This window comes from Pleurodeles waltl, chromosome 4_1, assembly GCF_031143425.1.
Source record: "Pleurodeles waltl isolate 20211129_DDA chromosome 4_1, aPleWal1.hap1.20221129, whole genome shotgun sequence".
Taxonomy (NCBI): domain Eukaryota; kingdom Metazoa; phylum Chordata; class Amphibia; order Caudata; family Salamandridae; genus Pleurodeles; species Pleurodeles waltl.
Window position 1 is genome coordinate 572065378 of NC_090442.1, and position 21273 is coordinate 572086650.

At 46.5% G+C, this 21273-nt stretch overlaps 1 protein-coding gene across 1 annotated transcript in view; it reads right to left on the reverse strand.

Annotated features, from left to right (window-relative positions):
- Positions 1-19994, reverse strand: part of ZNF277 (zinc finger protein 277) — a 492259-nt gene extending 472265 nt beyond the window's left edge. Inside the window, exon 1 of the mRNA XM_069228962.1 lies at positions 19880-19994. Coding sequence (XP_069085063.1) covers positions 19880-19925 — 46 coding nt within the window. The 5' untranslated portion in view covers positions 19926-19994. The remainder of the gene's footprint in view (positions 1-19879) is intronic.
- Positions 19995-21273: the final 1279 nt, after the last annotated feature.

A 21273-nucleotide genomic window follows, 5' to 3' on the forward strand; every position in this document is an offset into this window, starting at 1 on the left:
TTCCAAAGGTAACTATAACTTGCACCCCCCACCATGCACAGATTTTTCTTCAATAATTTAACTTCTAATGTTTCACTGATATTTGTATTGACGTTCTAAAAGTTGTCATGTGTGAAGTAATATCTGGGGTAATTAGCAGTGCATGGCAAGGCCTGCGGCCACCACTCAATCCCACGCTGTGCTTGGACTTTGGCTGTACACAGCAGCAGCTGGCCACAGGGCCTGTCTCTCTGGGTGTGAGAATAGGTGTCTGGGTGAGAGAGTGGCTGTGAGAGTGTCTGGGTGTAAGAATGGGTATGAGAGGGTCTATGTGAGTGTGAGAGTGTCTTACTGCTCTGATATAGATGAAAAAAGCATTCACCTCCACAAAGGATTTCAGATCGTTCTTCAATATGGAATCGCAGAGTAAACACACTTGCTTTGCCTTCAGCAAGCCCAGGAGTTAGGATCATTTGTCCTTTCCAGAAGTGGAAATATATTGTAGGTGCTTCCTGATGAGGTTTAATTTCTGTGAAATTAGCATCATTTCCAGAATGGAAGCTCACCTCCTCATGTATCCAACAAGAGTCCCCAGTTTTGCACAAAATGTCTATCCAACTGGAGCACTTTCTACTGGTTAGTTTTTAAGTGCTACCTCATTGGGTGACTGGTCAGCATGGGTGAGCGGGGCCACGCACACTGGTCCCCCTCCCTCCCCGTCCATTTTCAACCCCATCACCCCCATCTACTTGGGCCCACTACATTTTAATGGGGTGGGGTGCAAGGACCCCCTCCCCAGGATGGTTTTGTCTCCAGGGGCCCCCCTGGGGCCTGGCCTTCATTAAATGGAGGAGGGGGTCCGCGCGCCCCCCTCTGGGCCAATTACAGCCCCTGGGACCCAATCCCTCAGGGCCTGGCAATACTTTTTATTTTTAGGGGGGAGGTGGACAGAGCAGGCGCCCCTCTGCAGGCTGATTTTGGCTATGGGGACACCATCCCCCCGAGGCCCAGCCATCTGTCCTGGGTGCGCCACAGGGCACCCAGTGTGCAATGGGACCGCAGGGGTGCCTGAAGGCCCCACGGTTCCAGCCAGCTCCCCGCTTCCTGTAGGAGCAGGCATTGCTGTCACAGAGAGGGAGATGCACCCCTTAATTGTTAGAAATTGCCACAGGAAGCTGGCAGTCCCTGGGGCTGCGGGAGGGTCCCCTGCACACACTGTATTTAGAAGAAGCAGCCCTAGGGAGGTGGTGGTCCCAGGGAGCTGGCGGCCGCCACCCCACTATTTCATTTTAGCCCCGGGGAGGTAGCAGTCCCCAGGGCTGCGCAGGGGCCATGCCCCTCCTTAATTGTTAGAAATTGCCCCAGGGAGTTGACTGTCCCAGTCATATTAGCACCTGGAGGGGGCACTCCTGGGGCACAGGCAGGTCCACCGGGCCCGACCGCATCATTCTATCTATGAGCCCCAGGTGGTCGCCGGGGCTGTGGGGGCTGCCAATACTATTTGCTTTAAGGCCCGGGGACGAGGCAGTCACCAGGGCACAAAAATGCCCTAGAAGAGGGCCCCGCATACCCCCTCCTATATTTTTACATACCCCCGGGACCTGGCCCACGGGAGCTTTACTAAAACAAGCACAGGAGCCCGCATTTATACATATATATTTTTTACAGCGGATTTGAGACCCCGTCACAAATTCACAGTAAACATTTTAATAAGAAAGTGCTTTTTTGCACGGGGTGCTCTCAGGGACACCAGCACCAGAGCTAAGGTGTCAAGGTGTCCCTACCATGTCCCGTTTTCTCATTTTTTATCTTTTTTTCTGGGACTCGGCAGAAACCGAGTTCCACAATGGCAGCCAACACTTCTGGTTGAAGTTGGCAACCAATCAGAGCTCTGCAGATCTGTACATGAGCCGGTTATTATTTGCAAATCCTTTGGGTCTCTACATAGCTACATTTTTTAATTTAATATCACAGAGCCTATTGAACGGATTTACATCAAACAACACAAATGTGTCTTCCTTGACCAAAAGCTACCTTTCTGCCACATTTGGTGTAATTCCGTCCAGCAGTTTGAGCTGTAGTCATGTTCAAAATACCTATGGGAATTATAATGGGAAATGCACTTTTTTTAATCCCCCCCATTTTCTCAGCCCCCACTTGACGGATCCCCCCGAAACTTCCCATGAACACCAAGATTCTCTTGAACACTTTTTTGGGAACATTTTGTGAGGATTCGTCAAACGCCCCCAAAGATATAGACAAATCAAAAATGCTTTTTCTAAGGAAAAATGGCCCTAACTATAACTACCGACCGGTGACCACCAGGCACTAAAGAGTTATAGTTAGGACCATGTTTCCATAGAAAAAGTGTTTTTTGACTTACCTGTATCTATGGCACTGTTTGACTAATCTTCAGGAAATTTTCCAAAAAAAAGTGGCCTAGTGATTCTTGTTGCGCACTGGAGATTTCGTGGGTGATCCATCAAGCGGTGGCCGAGAAAGAAGGGGCTAAAAAAACATTGTGTTTCCTATGTTAATTCCCATTGGACCTGTCAACACGTCTACAGCTCAAACCACTGGACGGAATTAAACCAAATTTGGCAGAAAGCTTGCTGCAGGTACACAGATTGTGCTTTTTGTTACTTGGTGTAAATCCGTTCAGTAGTTTAGCAGATATTTAAGGGCACATAAATTTGTATATCTCTGGCCACAAATATTTCACAATTATTTCGTAAATAATTTGCGAAAATTTGCAAACCTTTGCTCGGAGAAAATGCCTAATGCAGAAAAATAAGTGCCATCCCCCCAAAAATAAGTGCTAGTGCCCCTCACCGGAAACGACCGGCTATCAGTTGATGCCTCAGCTTGCTGCCAAAACTGGGCACATTTGGGGGTAAACGTCAATATGAGACTGAAAGAAACAAAACTAGGCAAACAAGGAAGGAGTATTAGAAGGGAGCAAAAAACAGGTTTACAGGGTGTTCAGACTAATTTAGTAACAGGATAAATGGGAATTGTATTGTAGAGATATTAAAGCATATAACTTTATAGAAGATCGAGAATGTTGCTTCTCACTGGAGATAGCCAAGACAAGCTCAGAGGGGTTAGAGGTCCGATGGCTCCATTATAAAGTGTATAGAGGAGGCCAACCACAGCTCATTTTGGGCAGCTGTGCAGTGCTGCATGCATGTGCTGCACAGGGGCAACTGCAGTCCTGTTCAACTCATTAAATCAGGAAAAGCCACAGAAGGTACAGAAAACAGTTGGGCGAGTAAACTATTCACACATGGGCTTGGGATGCTCCAGAGCGCCGAGACAGACCTGCAAACATTCAGGGGGTCATTCTGACCCCGGCGGTCTAAGACCGCCGGGGCCAGGGTCGGCGGTGCCCCGCAGGGCATTCTGACCGCGGCGGTTCAGCCGCGGTCAGAAGAGGCAAACCGGCGGTCTCCCGCCGGTTTACCGCTGCCCTTAGAATCCCCCATGGCGGCGCAGCTTGCTGCGCCGCCATGGGGGATTCTGACACCCCCTACCGCCATCCTGTTCCTGGCGGTTCGCCCGCCAGGAACAGGATGGCGGTAGGGGGTGCCGCGGGGCCCCTGGGGGCCCCTGCCGTGCCCATGCCAATGGCATGGGCACGGCAGGGGCCCCCGTAAGAGGGCCCTGAAAAGTATTTCAGTGTCTGCTAAGCAGACACTGAAATACGCGACGGGTGCAACTGCACCCGTCGCACCCCTGCAACTACGCCGGCTCAATTCTGAGCCGGCGTCCTCGTTGCAGGGGCATTTCCTCTGGGCCGGCGGGCGCTCTTTTGGAGAGCGCCCGCCGGCCCAGAGGAAATGTCTGAATGGCCGCCGCGGTCTTTTGACCGCGGTGCGGTCATTCAGCGGCGGTACCCTGGCGGACGGCCTCCGCCGTCCGCCAGGGTCAGAATGAGGCCCTCAGTGTATATCAAAAGCTTACCCTAAGGAGGAGGCCGACCATCAACAAGCATCGAAAATTCAGAAAAGGAATAAAGATGTGATTTTTCACACCTGCTGTATCCGAGTGAAGGTAGAGCACAGCCGTTGGAGGTTAACTTACCCTGCTGGAGATCCTATCCTCACAGCATAAGCGGAGTATTAAATCTGAAGCATATTCCCGGGGGTCCCACACAGGGCAGCAGCACTCAACAGCCACCCCTGCAGTACAGACGTACTAATCACTCACCCAACTGCTGGAAAGCACCTTGAGGCCACGGCAGGAGGCATGAATGTGCTACATGGATGGCACAATGCTGCATACTGAGACTGCGACAAAGGGACTTCACCGCTCAGACATGGAGACTGTATAAACAGATGTGGACACCCTATAAACATATGTGGACACCCTGTGAAAGGGGTAGAACCTTAGTTTGGACCCAGCTGCACACATGTGACATGAAGGAGCTATGGGCTGAGAGAGGCTTCCAGGTGCATGCTGTGACAGAGGTAGAAGCCCTGGGTTTTGCTTGCAAACTGTGTCAGCACACACACGTGCTCCGAGACACTGGAGCAGGAGTCCAGTCCAAATATGAACATGCACCTGTGCTGTGACAGATCCATGCAGGGGACCTGTTGCAAGAAAGAGGTCAATGGAAGATTATGTAAAAAATATATATATATATATTTTTTTTTATAATCAAGTTTTACCACTGATGTCTATTGAGGGGGAAGGGATACAGCGACCGTCCGCCCCTTACTTTACACAGACAGACGGCGGACTCAGTGTTTGCGCTATTGAAACATCAAAAAAAAATAAAAAATTATAATAATAATAAAGACCCCCCGCCAGAACTTTAACCTTTGTTCACTCAAAAGGCCTGCGGCAGACTGGGAGATGGGGAGGTGACTCAACAATCCCTCAACCCCTTAGTTTCCTGGAACCAGAGCCCTCCAGGAGTTTATTTACAATGCGAGGAGGAGGAAAAGAACATAAAAAGCGACATGGCCGCCGAAAGCATGAAGGAGAGACACAAAAGGAAAAAGAAGTTCTCTCAAAGTTAAACATATCGGCAATCATGCAATTATCCATGTAACAGGGTCTGTCTGCAAGGCGGTAACAACACCTCCCCAAGGCGGGGCAAACGTAAAGCATTTACCAATGATATCAAAGGATTTTTGAAAGGCAAACACAGGAACAGTGAAAGTGATGGGCCTGAGGTGGGCGTGGTTAAAAAGTCAACAATACTTACAACACGTCAAAGCGCTTGTGCCCTCAACCTAAAATTGAGGCGTTCCCGTTGTACTTAAAGTCAGAGCTGCTTGTTTCAAAATAGCCCGACAAACATACTGCTATCAAGAGTCACCACTTCTGTAAGCTAAGTCTTATAGGACAACAGAACAAGCACAAAGCAAAATAAGTAGGATTAAAAGAATAAGAGGAGGCTTTTAAAGCCGTGCTCCTTGCATCGACTCTCTTGATTTGTTACAATCGATGATATTAGTAGAGTTATGCTGCTGAACATCGTATTAGCTCTTAGCCTCTTTTTTTCAGACATAGCAGTACTGTAGGTTTCAGGGAATAGGGAAAATGTCTATAAAAAGTATAGGCTAAGGCTTGCTCCCCTGGCAACAACGAAATACATGTCTGTGACAACGGACGGGTACGAAATCTAGGAGAATGTTCCTCGATCACCAGAGGAAGAAAAATGCCCGTACGACGGAGGCAGTTTAGTATATGCTTTTAAAATACACCTCCAACGGCAGACATTTTGACCCTCGAGGCCTTCAACAGGGAGATAATTATGCACCTTCTGTCTTCCCATGAAATATACATCATTAATTACAGAAATCGGTTCTAGTTAACATCACTACGCAAACGAGACCTTTCTCAGCGGTGTATTATCATTTAATTTAAAAGTAATAGAAATCAATAAAAACGTAAACACATTCTTACAGCAAAATTCAATTTTCTAATTGCAAACGTCAGGTCTAAAGGCTAGCAATAATAATACATAATTGAGACTATAAATGGGTGCAGTAATTCACAACAAAGTACGCACCCAAAGCATTCAATTCAATTAAGACAAATATATAATAATTCCGAAAACGTAGATTTTAACCTAGAAGAAAGGCTGCTCAGCCCGGATACATATTAATACCCTGCAATTAAGAATCACTATCAATTCATTTAAAAAGTGCAGGTATGATGATACTCTAAAATATAGATTTAACCACAATAAAACTACTTTTCATAGGTAAGGAAAATATAGACATTTAAACTGATTTCACTAATACCCAAAGGCAACGTTATCTACTTTCAGGTCTAGCTAGATAGTGCAGCTATTGCTATACAATATGTAAACAACAGAAAAACAGCATTCAGAAACATTACTGAGAGGGGCCTTGACTCAGCTCACATGTTAATTAGCTTGAGTAAAGAATTTTATTGAGCAGGAGTTGTATGCTTCCGCTTAAAAAAGTTTGTATCGCACTTTTTGCCACGAGGGAAAAAGTATGTTCAATACAGCTGGACTGAAATGGTCATTGTGTAAATTCAATGATCTTGGCTATAGGCCTGATCTGTTTATTATTTATTTATATACAACAGAGAGGTTTCACATCAGCCTTCTGCCACTCGTTTGTTCAAGGGTCATTGTCATTCTGATTCCATCATGACAGCATAGGACAGTGGGTCAGCCCAATTCAGCTTTTGACTCCATTGCCCTATGAGTGTTGGCATTTTGCCTGATCACATGTTCTCCTCTGCCTGAATATGAGTGTGCTTCACTGCAACAGCGGGTGAGCCAGTCCATTAGTCTTCCACTTTCTTTTTCTTAGGTTCCTATTAATGTATCTAATTTGTTTTCATTTTAATACATTTGTAAAACATAAAACAGCCCCCCTAACAATGCTACTGGGCCCCTTGCTTACTGTTAATTTCCTCTGCAATGCACCACATCTAGTGTGGCCATTGCTTTCAATCCAAGACATGATCTTGGAATAATAGTGTCAATATTGTACTATTGTTTATCATTCTAAAACGGCCAATTCATTACTTATAAATTGCCAACATGGTCACCACGTTTAGAACAATGATATACTAGGTCAAAATCATTGCAAGACGGTGGTCCAATTCTATGTTTAATGTAATTTATATTGCTATCATATCGTTTAGGCAGTGGCATGTTATCTTTTTTCTACTTTTATTCTTGTAATGTATCCTTTATATGCTTATTGAGATTTTGTGGATGGGTGAATGGACAAAAGCAAGGAAGAGTCAATGGATGGATAAATGAATGCACAAATATAAGGATAAGTGTTACACTGCACTTATGATGACTTACTGAGTGCCTAAATGCCCCAGTGACTGAAGAGGCACTTTCAGTTATAAGCCAATGCTTGTTACAAATATGGCTGTAAAAATAATCATAATACATTAAAGAAATGCTAGCACTGCTTCTAACAGATATATTTTGTAATTGTACATGAGATTCATAAATATACAGCTGCAGATTTACTTGCTTGCACGACTGCCTATTTATTAAGAGTACGTAAAACTTGCACAATTTGCTGTAGCTTCATTATGCGAAATGCATCGCACACTCAAAATTACCTGAACAGTATATATGGGTAAAAGTTCAACTCGAAAATCTAATTTCAAGTTTATTTCCAGTTACTAAAGTTCAAAACACTGCTGCTGGTGCTCCGATTTGTAGTTTTGAGCTTAAAAATTACCTGAACGGTCTGCTCAGGTAAAGAATCTACCTGAAGTTCTTGTTGACTGCTTGTGTTAAATGTACTGCTGCTCACGTTAAAAAATTACTAGAAAGGTACATCTCGCAAGGTACATTTCGCCTCAAAGTTTTGCCCTGAACAGGAGACTCATAATGCGATGTGGCAAAATGGCATAATGTGAGTAAAAATGTATATATTTCATTATGCAAAATTCCCAATATTACACCAATTATGCCAGCGTAATTAAAATCTCTCAGACCTAATATTTAGGAATTTTGTTCGACTACGCAAAATGGTTGAAAAAATACGCCTGGGAGTACTAATGCAAACGTTATGGGGATTACCAGTGACACATGAGAAACCAAAGCCATATATATATACATAGCTGAAAATAGTGTAAAATTAAAAATTTCACAAACAGAAATTCTTATCTTAGTGAAACCACATCTTTGAATTATTTTCCTTTACAGAGAAAATATTTTTTCTTTTGCATAAACTTCTTCAACTGCACTACTAAGCATTTTGAGGGTGTTCCATGTCAATTACCACAATGGCATACAATTCAGTGCTGCCAATGACAGGAGTAAATATCTAGTTGTTGCCAGGCTGGAAATGGTTATGAAGAAGTTTGTAAAGACCCTCCAACTTCAACTTGCAAGTGTTGCAAAACTTTACTGGGAGGTCTTGCTCTGGAGTGCCCCATCCTGCCCCGAAACAAGGTGTATACCTACATAATTTGGACATCGGGGAGAGAAATATTAATGAGCGCATGGTCGAGTAAACTATTAGTAACGGAAAGGGTGAACCAAGAGATGTGTATGAGATGTCTGTGAAAATGGGGGAGAGATATTTTGGCTCTCATTTAAATGTATTGCTGGAACACCACAAGTTTCTCTAGGATCCGAAGCAAAAATGAAACAGTATGGAACTATGAGGGAGGTCTCAGGAACATGGCATGTACCTGAGAGTCTGACAACTTTATTGATTCTTTAATATGGGACCAGTTGGTGAGGTGACCTAATAATCCAACGGATAAGGAAAAGCTGTTGGCAAGCAATCAAAGTCTCAAAAATGCAGTAGTGATTGAGGAGGGAATAGAGCACATCACAGGATAGGTTGAAATACTTAAGTGTGGTATATAAATTGAACTCCAGGGGGCGTGGCTTGGATGGCCAACATGGTGGCCACTTCCTAATTTGCTACGCTCTTAGACCCCTTTAAACTGCTGTAAATCCAGAGATGTAGCCTCCATTGGGTGTCCCAACACGACTTTCCTGGTCAGAATGGCAGGACTAAACCACTTTTGCCCTAAGGAGCCCCGAAACTGGACTGGGCGACCAGGAAATACAGCGGGCCGGTGGTGTTGCCAGGAGGCATGGGGGCATGGCCTGTTGGGCAACGTGAGGCCGCGGATCGCCTTTGGACCTGCAGCAGCACCTGGGTTCTGAGGTTTGCCCCCCACCAGCCCCCACTGCAAGACTGACCCTGAGATGAAGAGGACCGGGGGTGAGGCTCTGAGGCCGGAGAGAAGTGACAACAGGCTGTGAACTGTGGGACGGGGCCTACCTAGCGGACCTGTAGCTCTATTCCCCATTGGGACGGCTGGGTCCACGATACTGCCAGGGGATGGGGAGCTGTGATTTAAATACATGCCGCAAATTTCTGGATACTGCTGGGCTCACCTGAGGGCCTTGACCATTGGGACCTGACCTCTTCCTGGCGCGGCCGGCTCCTATGGGAGAGGGGATGGAGGCGACACCACTGTTACTTGAGACGGCGGAGCAGCTTCGGTGGTCAACAAGGCCCAGCTATGGCCTTTTCCCTCCTCCACTGGGATTTGACGAGCGGTGCTGCCTGGGCTGCACGCTGCGACCTGGGGAGCCACTCATCTCCGCCAGGGCGGCATTGGCTTCATCATCGCACCCCCTCATCCTGCAGGGCACCTCCCTCAGGACAGTGATTGGTGCCTGAGACCTGACTCCTGGTTACCCATTGCTGGCCCTCAGCCTGACTGAACCGTGTTCTGGGTTGAAGTTGGAGATCGTGCCCCTGTTGTTAGCCTTGGCATCTCCCACCGCCCAATACTGCCAACATTTTATTGAAGGGGACTGGCCTAGCTGGGGAACACTTAATACCTGATTGATCCCTTTGTGTTGCTAAAGTCACCCTAAGTGGCCAGGGTATGTCCAGACATGGGTCCCTTGCTCACTGTGCCACTGGATTCAAGCTCGCTTAGCTGAAGAAGGGTGATACCCCGAAACCGGTCCCAGGATGCTTGTTTCAGGTCCAGAGACGACCTGGCCTGGCAATTCGGGCTAGACTGTTCCCATGGGGAGCAGGGTCAAAGCTGATTTGCATATGGCTGGGTCCAAACTGGGGTGGCATGGTGAGCAAAAGAACAGTGGATTAAACCCAGATCTGTGACTGGGGGTGAGTATTTGAAAAGTTTCAGCACTCCGTCCATCATCCTTTTGTGTTGCTATCTCCTGGACAAGCCCCTTGTTCACTCACTGTGTGGAGAACTTCAAGCTTACTTCTGCAATAGTGAAGGGTCGGTAGCAAAAGTTGGCACCCCGTGGCCAGCCAGTAAAGCGACCATACGAGGCTTCACCAGGGGACATATTAGGGCCCGGGAACGAGCCCCCTCTTTTCAGATTGCCGGACTAGACATGCGCGCCCTTTGCTTGGAGCAGCGCCTCGCAGCTGATCCTGGGGAAGACCTTTCCCGTCAATAGGAACTCATCCATGAAGTAATCCGCTTGCGCTCCCTTGATGCTGCCAAGCACCTTTGGCGAGCCACAACTGCCAGGATCTATGCCTGGAGAGACAAAAACGGGAAGTTATTATACTGGTTGGCCTCACACCAGCAGGTGAATAGAATCATACCTGAAATTATCAACGAAAATGGCTACTCGAGGCACACTCTTCCTGAGATCACACTAACATTCGTCCGCTACTATGGGAAACTGTCCATGGCCTTTGTGATGGGATACAGATGACCCTAGTCGTTTTCTCAACGCAATTGCTCTCCCTCACCTGTCTCTGGCAGAAATTCATGTGCTTGATGAGCCTTTTACAGCCGAGGAGGTAAGAGAGTCAATCTCCCGGTCTAGACAGCTTCCCCACAGAGTATTACACCACATTCTGTGAGATATTAATACCCCACCTTTTGGCCCTGTAAAGGGAAGTGTCCCATACTGGTGCCTTTCCCCTGGAACCAGACGCGGCTGCAATAGTGGTAATTCCTAGGACAAAACCTCCCTCTACATTCTGTGCAGACTACCGTCCAATATCTCTTCTCAATGGAAAAGTTCACATTTTTGCTACCATCCTGGCTAATCGACTCAAACACGGTCTTGCTACACTGATACATCCGGACTAATGTGGCTTCATGCCGACCCGGGCGAGAGACATTATCTCTGACAACTCCATGTGGCCCTGGCTCACCTTCATCAATTTCCCAATGATTTAGCCCTACTTTTTATTGACTTCAAAAAAGCTTTCCACATGGTGGACTGGGGCTATCTTTACCTGGTGTTGTCTTGAGCTGGCTTTGAACCCCGTTTTTGTGGTATTGTTCGTGCCCTTTACTTAAACCCCACAGCCTTCCCCGTAGGCCAGGGGACTAGGCAGGGCTGTCACCTCTCCCCACTCCTATTTGTGTTGGCAATCGAGCCACTGGCCCAGCTTGCCCATATGGATGCCCAGCTTGGAGGGTGGAACTGGATGGATAATCAAGAAGACCGCATTGCGCTGCATGTGGACGACGTCCTCCTATGCCTCAAGAACCCTGCTACAAGTGGCCCCCGATGTCTTCATTTGATGAAGTGCTTCGAAGCAGCCTCAGGCCTTAGGATGAATCCTTCTAAGTCTTTTTTGGTTCCCTTAGCCCACTCTAGAGATTTCCATGATTGGCAGATGGGTATTCCCCTTCAACGGCACAATTTTATATATCTGGGTATATGGGTTGCCCTCCATCCAGAACTCACATGGAACCTCAATCTCCAGCCTTTGGTCCGGAAAGTCAAGGCTGATCTCACTAGATGGTAGCCACTCCCCCTAAATGTTATGGGGCGAATTGCACTGTACAAGATGATGATTCTTCCACAGTTCCTGTATATTTTTAAAAACTTGCCACATACTGGAAATGGTTTTGTGACCTCAACCAGGAGGCAACAATGTTTCTGTGGCATGGATCTCGACCCCATCCTGCCTTTGCACTGCTAACAGGGTCCCTGTGATGGTGGCTTGGGGATGACCAAAGTTATCTTTATTATCTGCCATCTCACCTTCTTGTTATCCACGACTGGTGTAATGGGGGCTGGTCAGACCCTGCCTACCGGTTAGAACCGCCTTGTGGGCTTTGCCCTCTTGCAGCCAATGTTGTATGGCTCCCCAGTCTCAACCTCTATGCCTCCTCACGTTACTGCGCTCCAACACATGCAATGGGATACCAAGCTCACACAACAGATCCCGCTCTGGCATGCCATTTAGTTGGGGGAGGTGGCGGAGCTTCCAGGCTTTAAGGCCTGGGATTTTATTGGTATCACTCAGTTGGGGGACGTCTGGTCTGGGACACATATACACTCCTTTTTGGTCCTTCAGGCAACCTCTACCCTGGCAAATACTCAATTTTACAAATACATCCAACTTCGACACACACTTCACACATGTCCCAACTCCTGAAACTTTACCAGAGTATAGTCTCCTGGAAGCTAAGCTCCTTATGGGTAAGCTTTGCCATGGAGGAATTTCCCAAATCTACCATACTCTGATAATGAACTCACCTGGTACACTGCAATATCTCAGAGATCGGTGGGAGGGATGGTTAGGCTCCATTGAAGATGTGGACTGAAGAGATGGCTTGATGGTCCCTCAGGAGCTCACTATCTCCACTCGACTGTGATTGATGCAAACATACTATCTTAATTTTGCCTACCTCTCCCCAGCTCGATTGCATCGGGCTGGCCTTCGGCCCAACGCTTCCTTTCCCCGGTGTGTAATAGAATCAGCGGATTTCTATCACATGGTATGGTCCTGCCCAATGGTGATGTCCTACTGGACAAGGGTGACTCAGGAACTGTCAGATTTTTTTGAGTGGGAGGTTTCCCTTCCCCTGCACCCCCCGTTAATATTGCTTGGTGTGTTTGAGGGCTTCAGGGCCACAAGGGCTGAGAGGTCTTTTTTGGGTACGGCTTTCCTGGTCGCTAAATGAGATATTGCTGCGCGTTGGATGTCCCCTTCCCCTCCTACACTGCTGGGATGGTGACGAGTAGACTGGTGTATGCAACAGGAGCGTGTGGATTAAGAGGCCACGGGAGGCCCCGTAAATATGGACGATTTGGGGGAAGTGGATGGGTCCTGTTAGACCTGGCAACCTTGGTGTGGTTTCCCCTGTCTTTTTGACTCTGCTTCCTCTATTTTTGACTGTGTGCTGGACTTCGTTTTTGCGGTTTTGTTACTCTGGGCGCTTTAGCACTGCTGACCAGTTCTAAAGTGCAAGCGCTCTCTGTGTAAACCGTATGCGTAATTGGCTTATCCATGACTGACATATCTGATTTACTAGTAAGTCCCTAGTAAAGTGCAGTAGAGGTGCCCAGGGCCTGTAAATCAAATGCTACTTGTGGGCCTACAGCACTGATTGTGCCACCCACATAAGTAGCCTTGTAAACATGGCTCAGACCTGCCACTGCAGTTTCTATGTGTACAGTTTTAAACTGCCAAATCGACCTGGCAAGTTTACCCACTTCCCAGGCCCAAACCTTCCCTTTTTGCATAGGTAAGGCACCCCTAACGTAGGCCCTAGATAGCCCCATGGGCAGGGTGCAGTGTATGTTAAAGGTAGGACATGTACTGATGTGTTTCACATGTCCTGACAGTGAAATGCGGTCAAATCCGATTTTCACTCTTGCAAGGCCTATTTATCTCATAGGTTAACATGGGGACTGCCTTTAAATATCTTTTACGTGCAGTTTCCCATTGGGAGAAGATAGAAATCTGGAGTTTGAGGTCTCTGAACTCACAATTTAAAAATACATCTTCAGTTGATTTTTAGACTGTCAGTTTGAAAATGCCACTTTTAGAAAGTGGGCAGTTTCTTGCTTAACCATTCTGTGCCTCTGCCTGCTTGTGCAATCCACGTCTGGGTCAGACTGACAGTTGAGATGTTTGTGAATTCCCTCTAGACAGTGACACAAATTGAGCTGAAGAGTGTCCTGTATATCCTGACGAGTCTCCTGGGCTAGAGTGGGGAGGGAAGAGCTGACAGTTACACGTGAAAGGGCTGTGCCTTTCCTCACAAAATGCAGTCTCCAACCTTCTGGTGTGTGTCTGGGGCAAGGCAGAATCTTGTGAAAACAGAGACTTTCCTTTGAAGTCTTCCTACTTCAAAGGAACAAAGGGGTATAAGTAGTGGACCCAAATCCCCAGACTTTCAGAATACTTCTGAATCAAGAGGAACCTCTGCCAAGGAGGAGAGCTGAAGAGCTGCAGGAGGAGTACTGCCTGTGAGTGTGCTTTGCTGGGTTGGCCTGCATTTGCTGCTTCTACCTGAGAGAGGACAAAGACTGGACTTTGCCGTGTTTTTCTGCTTGTGAAGTGTCTCCAAGGGCTTCGACTGAGCTTGCCCCCTGTTTTGAAGTCTCGGGCCATCAAAGACTTCCTCTGCCAGCACCTTCACTCTCTTGCTGAGACTCCTACCCTGCCAAGTGGTACCCAATCCAGCCCCTGGGCCCTTGAAAGGAGAAACTGGTGGAACCAAGAATGAAATCTACGCACAGGTGGCGTGCAGGAGAAAAATTGACGCAGCACCTGCTTCAAGGCTGAAAGAAATGGACCCAGCACTTGCATCACGGCTAGAAAATTGACACAGCACCCGCTTGCAGCTGCTGAAATCGACGTGCCACCCACGCAGTGCGGCTCTTGACCATTGCTCGCCAGGATTTTGCATGCATTGTCGCTGGGCATCAAAACCACAGTGCACCTGCTTGGACCGGAGGTTGCCCATCCGGAAATCAACGCATTGCTCTTCTGCAAGAGAAAAAAAGCTGGACCGGAGAAGAAACCACACACTGCCTCACTTCTGAGTCAGGAATCGATGCATCGCGGACTTTTCCGATGCACGCTTGCCCATGCAGCTTTATTTTTTACACAAACCAGGTACTTTGTGTGAACACAATGCATGCATTGATTTCTATGAATTAAGACTCTTTTTAACTTTAAGAATTCATATTTTTGTGTATGTTGGATTTTTGTCATTTTGGTCTTGTTTGATTTAGATCAATATTGGCTATACTTCCAAACTGGTGTGGAGTCCTTTTGTGGTGTTTTCACTGTGTTACTGTGTGTGTTGGTACAAATACTTTACACATTGCCTTTGAGATAAGCCTGACTGCTTGTGCCAAGCTACAGAGGGGGTGAGGAGGGATTATCTTAAGTGTGTATCTCCATTGCTTGGACTAGAGTGAGGGTCCCTGCTCGGACAGAGTGCAAACCGACTGCCAGCCAGAGACTCCATTTCTAATACTGGTATTCAGCGGTGAGGATAGAACTTGTAATTGTACTTATAATACAGTGGTTGGTGTACACTACTGTTTTCAGTGCAGCCCATTAAATGACCACATACTACTTGTTTTTCTCTCTGTGGATTTTTTCTGCTTCCTTTTTAGTTCTTTTATCCCTTGGGGTCTCTCTGCCTTTTTTGAACTCTTGCATCTTTATTGAACCTCACCCACAAGCATGTCTCAATCTAGGGATGCACCAGCTGTTGCTTCAAAAGTTGTGTTTGAGTTGGAGAAACTGTAGTAGTATAGTGGCTCAGCTTAAAATCTTTTACTGGCCCTGAATGCACAGGCACTCTGACGCACATTGCAGGTGCCCCCCTCCAACTTCTTACTGTCATGAGCATTCCTTTAGAGCAGATGGGCATTGGTATTGTGGGGCCTCTGGATCCCAAGACAGCCAAATCACGTTCCGCCCCTCTCTTACCGCCTTTGTCAGATGAAAGCGGGGTACGACTTCGGATCATGCACGTTCTGGTCTGCCCAAGATAGGGGCGGCCCCTTCCAGTAGCCACAGTGCTGGTGACAAGGTGGGTGCCAAGGCAGTCCGTGATCTCCAGAGGGCCCTGAGAAAAAACACATGGGGAAAAATCCTCTAGGCAGGGACTCCAAGGAACAGGAGAAAGAGCAGCAGGAAACCAAGACTCCAAGGACCAGAAAAATAGGAAGCTGCAGGGAAAAACAAGCAGGAGGAAATCCACAGGAGCAACAAGCAGGAGTGAGGACCAGCACCATCAGAGAGTGTTGCAACGCAAAGAAGAGAAGAACCCAAGCTCCTTATATACTGATGGATAGGAAGTGGCAAACAGGAAAAGGGAAAAACGCCATATTGGATTAGGAAAAGTGCCATAGAGAAAGCTAGACAGAACGCCATCTTGAAAAGGGAATGATAAAAAGGGAAACGGTGCATGCTGGGAAAAGAACAGCATCCTGGGAAAGAGAAAACATGGCCTCAATGTCCATGGGATGTGCAGCCCAAGAACCCAAGAACAGGTAAGCATTTATGTGTGCATCACAGGGAACACCTGTGACGCAAGAGCAGGGTGTGAAGTACCCATGGTAAGATCTGCGGCCCAACCCCGGGCCGCCCAGGCTTGCTGCTGGCAAAAGGAGAGACGCTGCAGGCAGACATGCGGCCTGCTGCAGGCCCAAATGGCTGAGAAACGACCGCAGGCCCCGCCGCAGGCCGAGAATGTAATGCTGCGGGTTGAAAACTCACCTGCGGCGTAACAAGCCATGGGCATCAGGTTTATCCTGGGTCTTGGTTGACCATGCCACCCAATACCCAGAAGCCATCTCTCTGAGGTCGATGACAGCCCCTGTAGTGGGCCAGGCATTGATAGGGATTTTTACCCGCATGGGGTTCCCCAAGGAGGTGGTTTCTGACAGGGGTACCAACTTCATATCTACCTATATGATGTCTCTGTGGAAGGAGTGTGGGGTAACCTACAGGTTCACCACTCCTTACCACCCCAAAGGAAATGGGTTGGTTGAAAGATTCAACCGCACTCTGAAGGGCATGATTATGGGTCTATCAGAACCCCTAAGGCATAAGTAGGACGTCGTCTTGTCATGCCTTCTCTTTGGAAGGGACTTGGTTTTAGCCCTTTGAGTTGCTGTATGGCCACCCTGTGAGGGGACCAATGAGTCTGATAAAGGAGGGTTTGGAGAAAACCTCCATTAAGCCCCCCCCCCCCAGGACACGTTAAGCTATGACTGGCCTTCAGAAACCAGACTACGTGCTTCGGAAACCTCGCTCAGGCGCACTTAGAAGCCAGCCAGGAGGACATGGAACAGTGGTACGACCAGAATGCCACTCTGGTTAAGTTTCAGCCTAGCCAGAAATTGTAGGTCATGGCCCGGGTAAAGCCTTGTGCTCTCCAGGACAAGTGGACTGGGACTTTTAAGGTGGTGGAGTGCAAGAGTGATGTCACCTCATGATCATCATCAACTTTATTCGGCCAATAAAAAATAGCCATAAAAGTACATAAATATAAACACATATTCAACATAATCATATCCAAATTCATAATACAAATACTAGCTGACCATAGTAGATAAAAACACAAATATATGATATATACTAACATTGACACAGACCCCCCCTCCAAGTCTCCTCCTCCACCCCATCATCTGTTGGCAAGAGCATAGTCCGTTCAGACCTCACAAAGTGAGGTTTGAGGCAGTTCACGTGCAGGACCCTCAAAGGGTTCCTAGGAGTCTGCAAGATCACCAGATAGGGTCCCTGCTAGGACAGAGTGCAAACTGACTGCCAACCAGAGACCCCATTTCTAACAGGTCCATTTGCATGAATATTGTACTTGGTGCAGGACTCTGGGTTGTGCTCAATGTGCTGCCTCTGTACTTCTTGAGAGTTGCTGTTATGTGTCATTGCCCTTTTTTCTATGTCTCGAACTGCCTGTGTGTCATCTGTTCATCTTTGTAAGTTTTGTGGTTTAAAATCAATCACATTTGTTCATAAAAAATAAAAAAAATGACCTCCACTAGGGAGGTATGTGTTGAAAACGTTCCTGGAATACATAATGTGTATGGTAAGTTCAGGAAAATGATGGTAAATAAAGACACCAAAGGAAAATGATTTTGTTGTGACAACAATGGACCCTCCTCCAACAGAGTAACTTGTTTAGCCGTGATGCAGTGTGTAATAAGTGTGGTTAGAAAGGTAATTTTGCATGTATGTGCAAGGGTGACAAGATATAATGCATGGATGATGTGCCTGAGGCAACCAAGAAGATTATTTTGAATATAAAAGAGACAGGCGAGTCTGTACAAGGTTACAGTTCGGGATGGTTCAGGATCACTGTACACATTGATGGAGGACCAGAATTGGGAGCAAATCTACAGTAGCATGAACCGGAAGCCAGCAGTTACTGATATTAATCTTGTGGGCTTACATGGGGTCCGCACTGGTTTGATTAATTTTATTGCTGAGTGTCAGATATAGAGGCAGGGAGATGGTACAAGACATGGTGACAATGTCCTAGGTTGGAGATACCAGAGAAAATTAAGAATCACACTGAATCACAACACACCTCAACACGTCATGCTGGTAGCCAACGTCAGAGCTGATGAGGACAGGGTCATGGAGTTTGCAAGGGTTTTCAGTTATGAGCCAGGCTTACTAAGAAATGTTGAGCATAAACCTAAAGGAAGGTGCTATGCCAGTGATCCATAAGATGAGGCATGTCCCAAATTTAATAATTGTGTTTTTTTTGTAACCTTGATTTCCCTTTTCAGAGAATGAACAAAAGAAAGTAAGCGTAAGATACATAACACAGGCTCTACTGAGAACTGGCATGAGAGACAATAACCAACATATGCAACAGGAGAAGCAAACCCCTAGGAATGAGGAAGGAGGGGTGAAAGCCCAGTGGGGGACCCCCTACATGTCAACAACTCAATAACAGAGAAACAAAGAAAAATAAACTAGTGGGAGAGAGAGAGGGCGATGGAAAGGGGTACTGAAAAAAAAGAGAGGGGAGACCACAACCTGCATTTAGAGATAAGCAATCACCGTAAGAATGTCTGATGTGTTGGTCTGTCCCAGTATTTACACAAATAACAATCTAAATTCTATTTTGCTTTATTTCTTTTATAGTGCTACTCATCCCAATGCAGGGTGTCCAAGCGCTTTACATTATAGGTAAACATTATACATTGGCAATAAATTATGTGTGTAAATCAATGTATAGGATGTGTTACATAATACAATGAGGTTACAAAGTGTAGGAGTCACATGTCCTTTCATGGCTCACTGAGCTATATTTGAAGGATTACAAGTTGTGGATCTTTGTGTTGAAAGCAGTAACCCACTTACCTAGCTACATATAATAAAATGTGAATCTATATTACATGATGTGCTTTGCAGGAGATGCATTAACCCTCAATGCTACTTTGATTCTAAACTGGGACTAGGCAAAGCACAGATCTCTCCACCAAAAGTGTTAACCAACGGACGTATCTCACCATTATTATTATTCCCTGAGATTTACTGGGCACACAAAGATCTCTGCAACAGGTGCCTTAACCCTATAAGACATTTTAAAGTGCAGACTTTGCAACCAATTAAGCAGGACTGATTTACTTCCACATTTCTCCTTTCTGACAATGTCTTTGTGGCAGGGATTTTAAAAAATAAATGTATAAATTGGGGCCCAGATATTGAGTCAGTTTGTGTAACTTTTAGACCACACCCCCTATGCAAAATCTCACTTGGTAAATCTCGTAATGCATTAAAATGTAGTTGTGAAAGAACTGCTAAACTTATGTCTGAGTGTTAAGATCTGATGCCACTTCCTGTGAGGTCATGGGTAGTGATGCTACGTTCGATGCGATGTCAGGCGCCGTGATGACATGCACCATGATGTCACTTGCATACCAACTTCTTTAGTTCCCCCCCCACTTCTTTTTTATGACTTGTGCCCTGGTGACAGTTCGCTCTGCATATCTGGATAACAACTTCTTAGACGAAGATTCTAGAAAGACAGGTGAGAACTGATCTCTGTCATACACGGAGTTCAGCCATGGCAATAAAGTATTGTTTGCCATATGAAATCCGAACAACCAGGCATAAACATGACCTATCAGCTGCTCTGCGTCGTGCCGAAACAAGTGTCCACATACCTGCTCCAGTGGCCGTTAAACTGTTCTTTTCAGGTGAGGCCATCATGCTTGTACTATTTACTTCTATGCAACCTCTGGGACCAGTGCACCGAGCCTTGAAAACGAAGCTGGAACAATTGTAAAAAGAAGCCCAAAAGAAGTCGAATCTCCCTAAAGATGTGGACAGCCTAAAGGAAAGCCAATAGGTTTCGGAAAAATTTCTAAGTGGGTGCGCAAACGTCATCTTTGTACATTGTAGTTTGACTATGTATTTGCCGCCTTTGATTTAAGCAGCTAATGTCACAAGGAATCACTTCATGTGAGCATCGTGATAAATTGACGGCGTTCTATTACAATCATTTGTTGAACTATCACCAAGCGTAACTTGAATTTCACATCCATTAGTACTACAATACCAAGACTTGAAGTTGAACACATCACGCTCTTTCTAAATAAACATTATCAGCCACTAAGGACGGTAAAGTGCGCTAACTGGAAATAGAAAACGGTCAAAGTCGGTGCAGCTTTCACTCCAACAAAATTGTAATAAGGCAGCCATCTTAGAAGAGGTTTGGTAAGAGTGGATATGATGAGGCACTCGTTCAGACGCACTCCGTTTGATGCGTCAAATGGAAAGACTTACTTTCGCAAGACGTGTGACACACACTATTTATAATTCTATGTCAGGACCGGAGACGAGGATTATGCACAATCTTTCTTCACTTTTTATTAATAGCAGGTTCAAAGTTCAACAAAGAAAACTACAATGCCCATGAGACCCATTCCCATGGCAACCAATGTCCAATCACACTGCTATCCGACTGCATGTATAAATATCCCCAGGCGGTGACATTCTTCCTCTTTCTTCACTGCTCTCTGATTCAGTTAAGTCCCCTTCTCTGTCTCTGAGTTGTAGAGTTGCTAAGAAGTGTCTTTGACAGATTTCTGTTGGTTTAGCCTTTTGATAAACTCTGTTGATCGCGCGCGCGAGTGTTTTCTGTAGTTGCTTGGCAACTAGACGCACGGTAGGCTTTTTTAGCCCGAGCGCGATCAATAATTTTATACCGGTCGGGTCCACCAGAGGGCGCTCTTTCGCGCGCTCCAGTGTTCCCGAGCGTTTTTCCTCAGCGTTTCGAGTCGCGTTTGCGCTCGAACGCTTCGGAATAAACGTGTTGGGCTTAAAGTGAGTCCCTGCTCACTTTGAGCCCTACCAACCCCCGCAGACACCACGTGGCGGTGTATTTTGACTGGGGCCTCCTTTTGGGACGCGTGTCACGCGCGCGAAGGCCCCTGCCTTCAGGACTAATTTCTGTTACCGCAGGAGTGCGGGGGGGCTGCCCAATAAAGTGAAAGGGCGTTTTTTTCCTGCAATCTCCCCTCTGTCCCTCATGCAGACCCCACATGAGCATGATGCT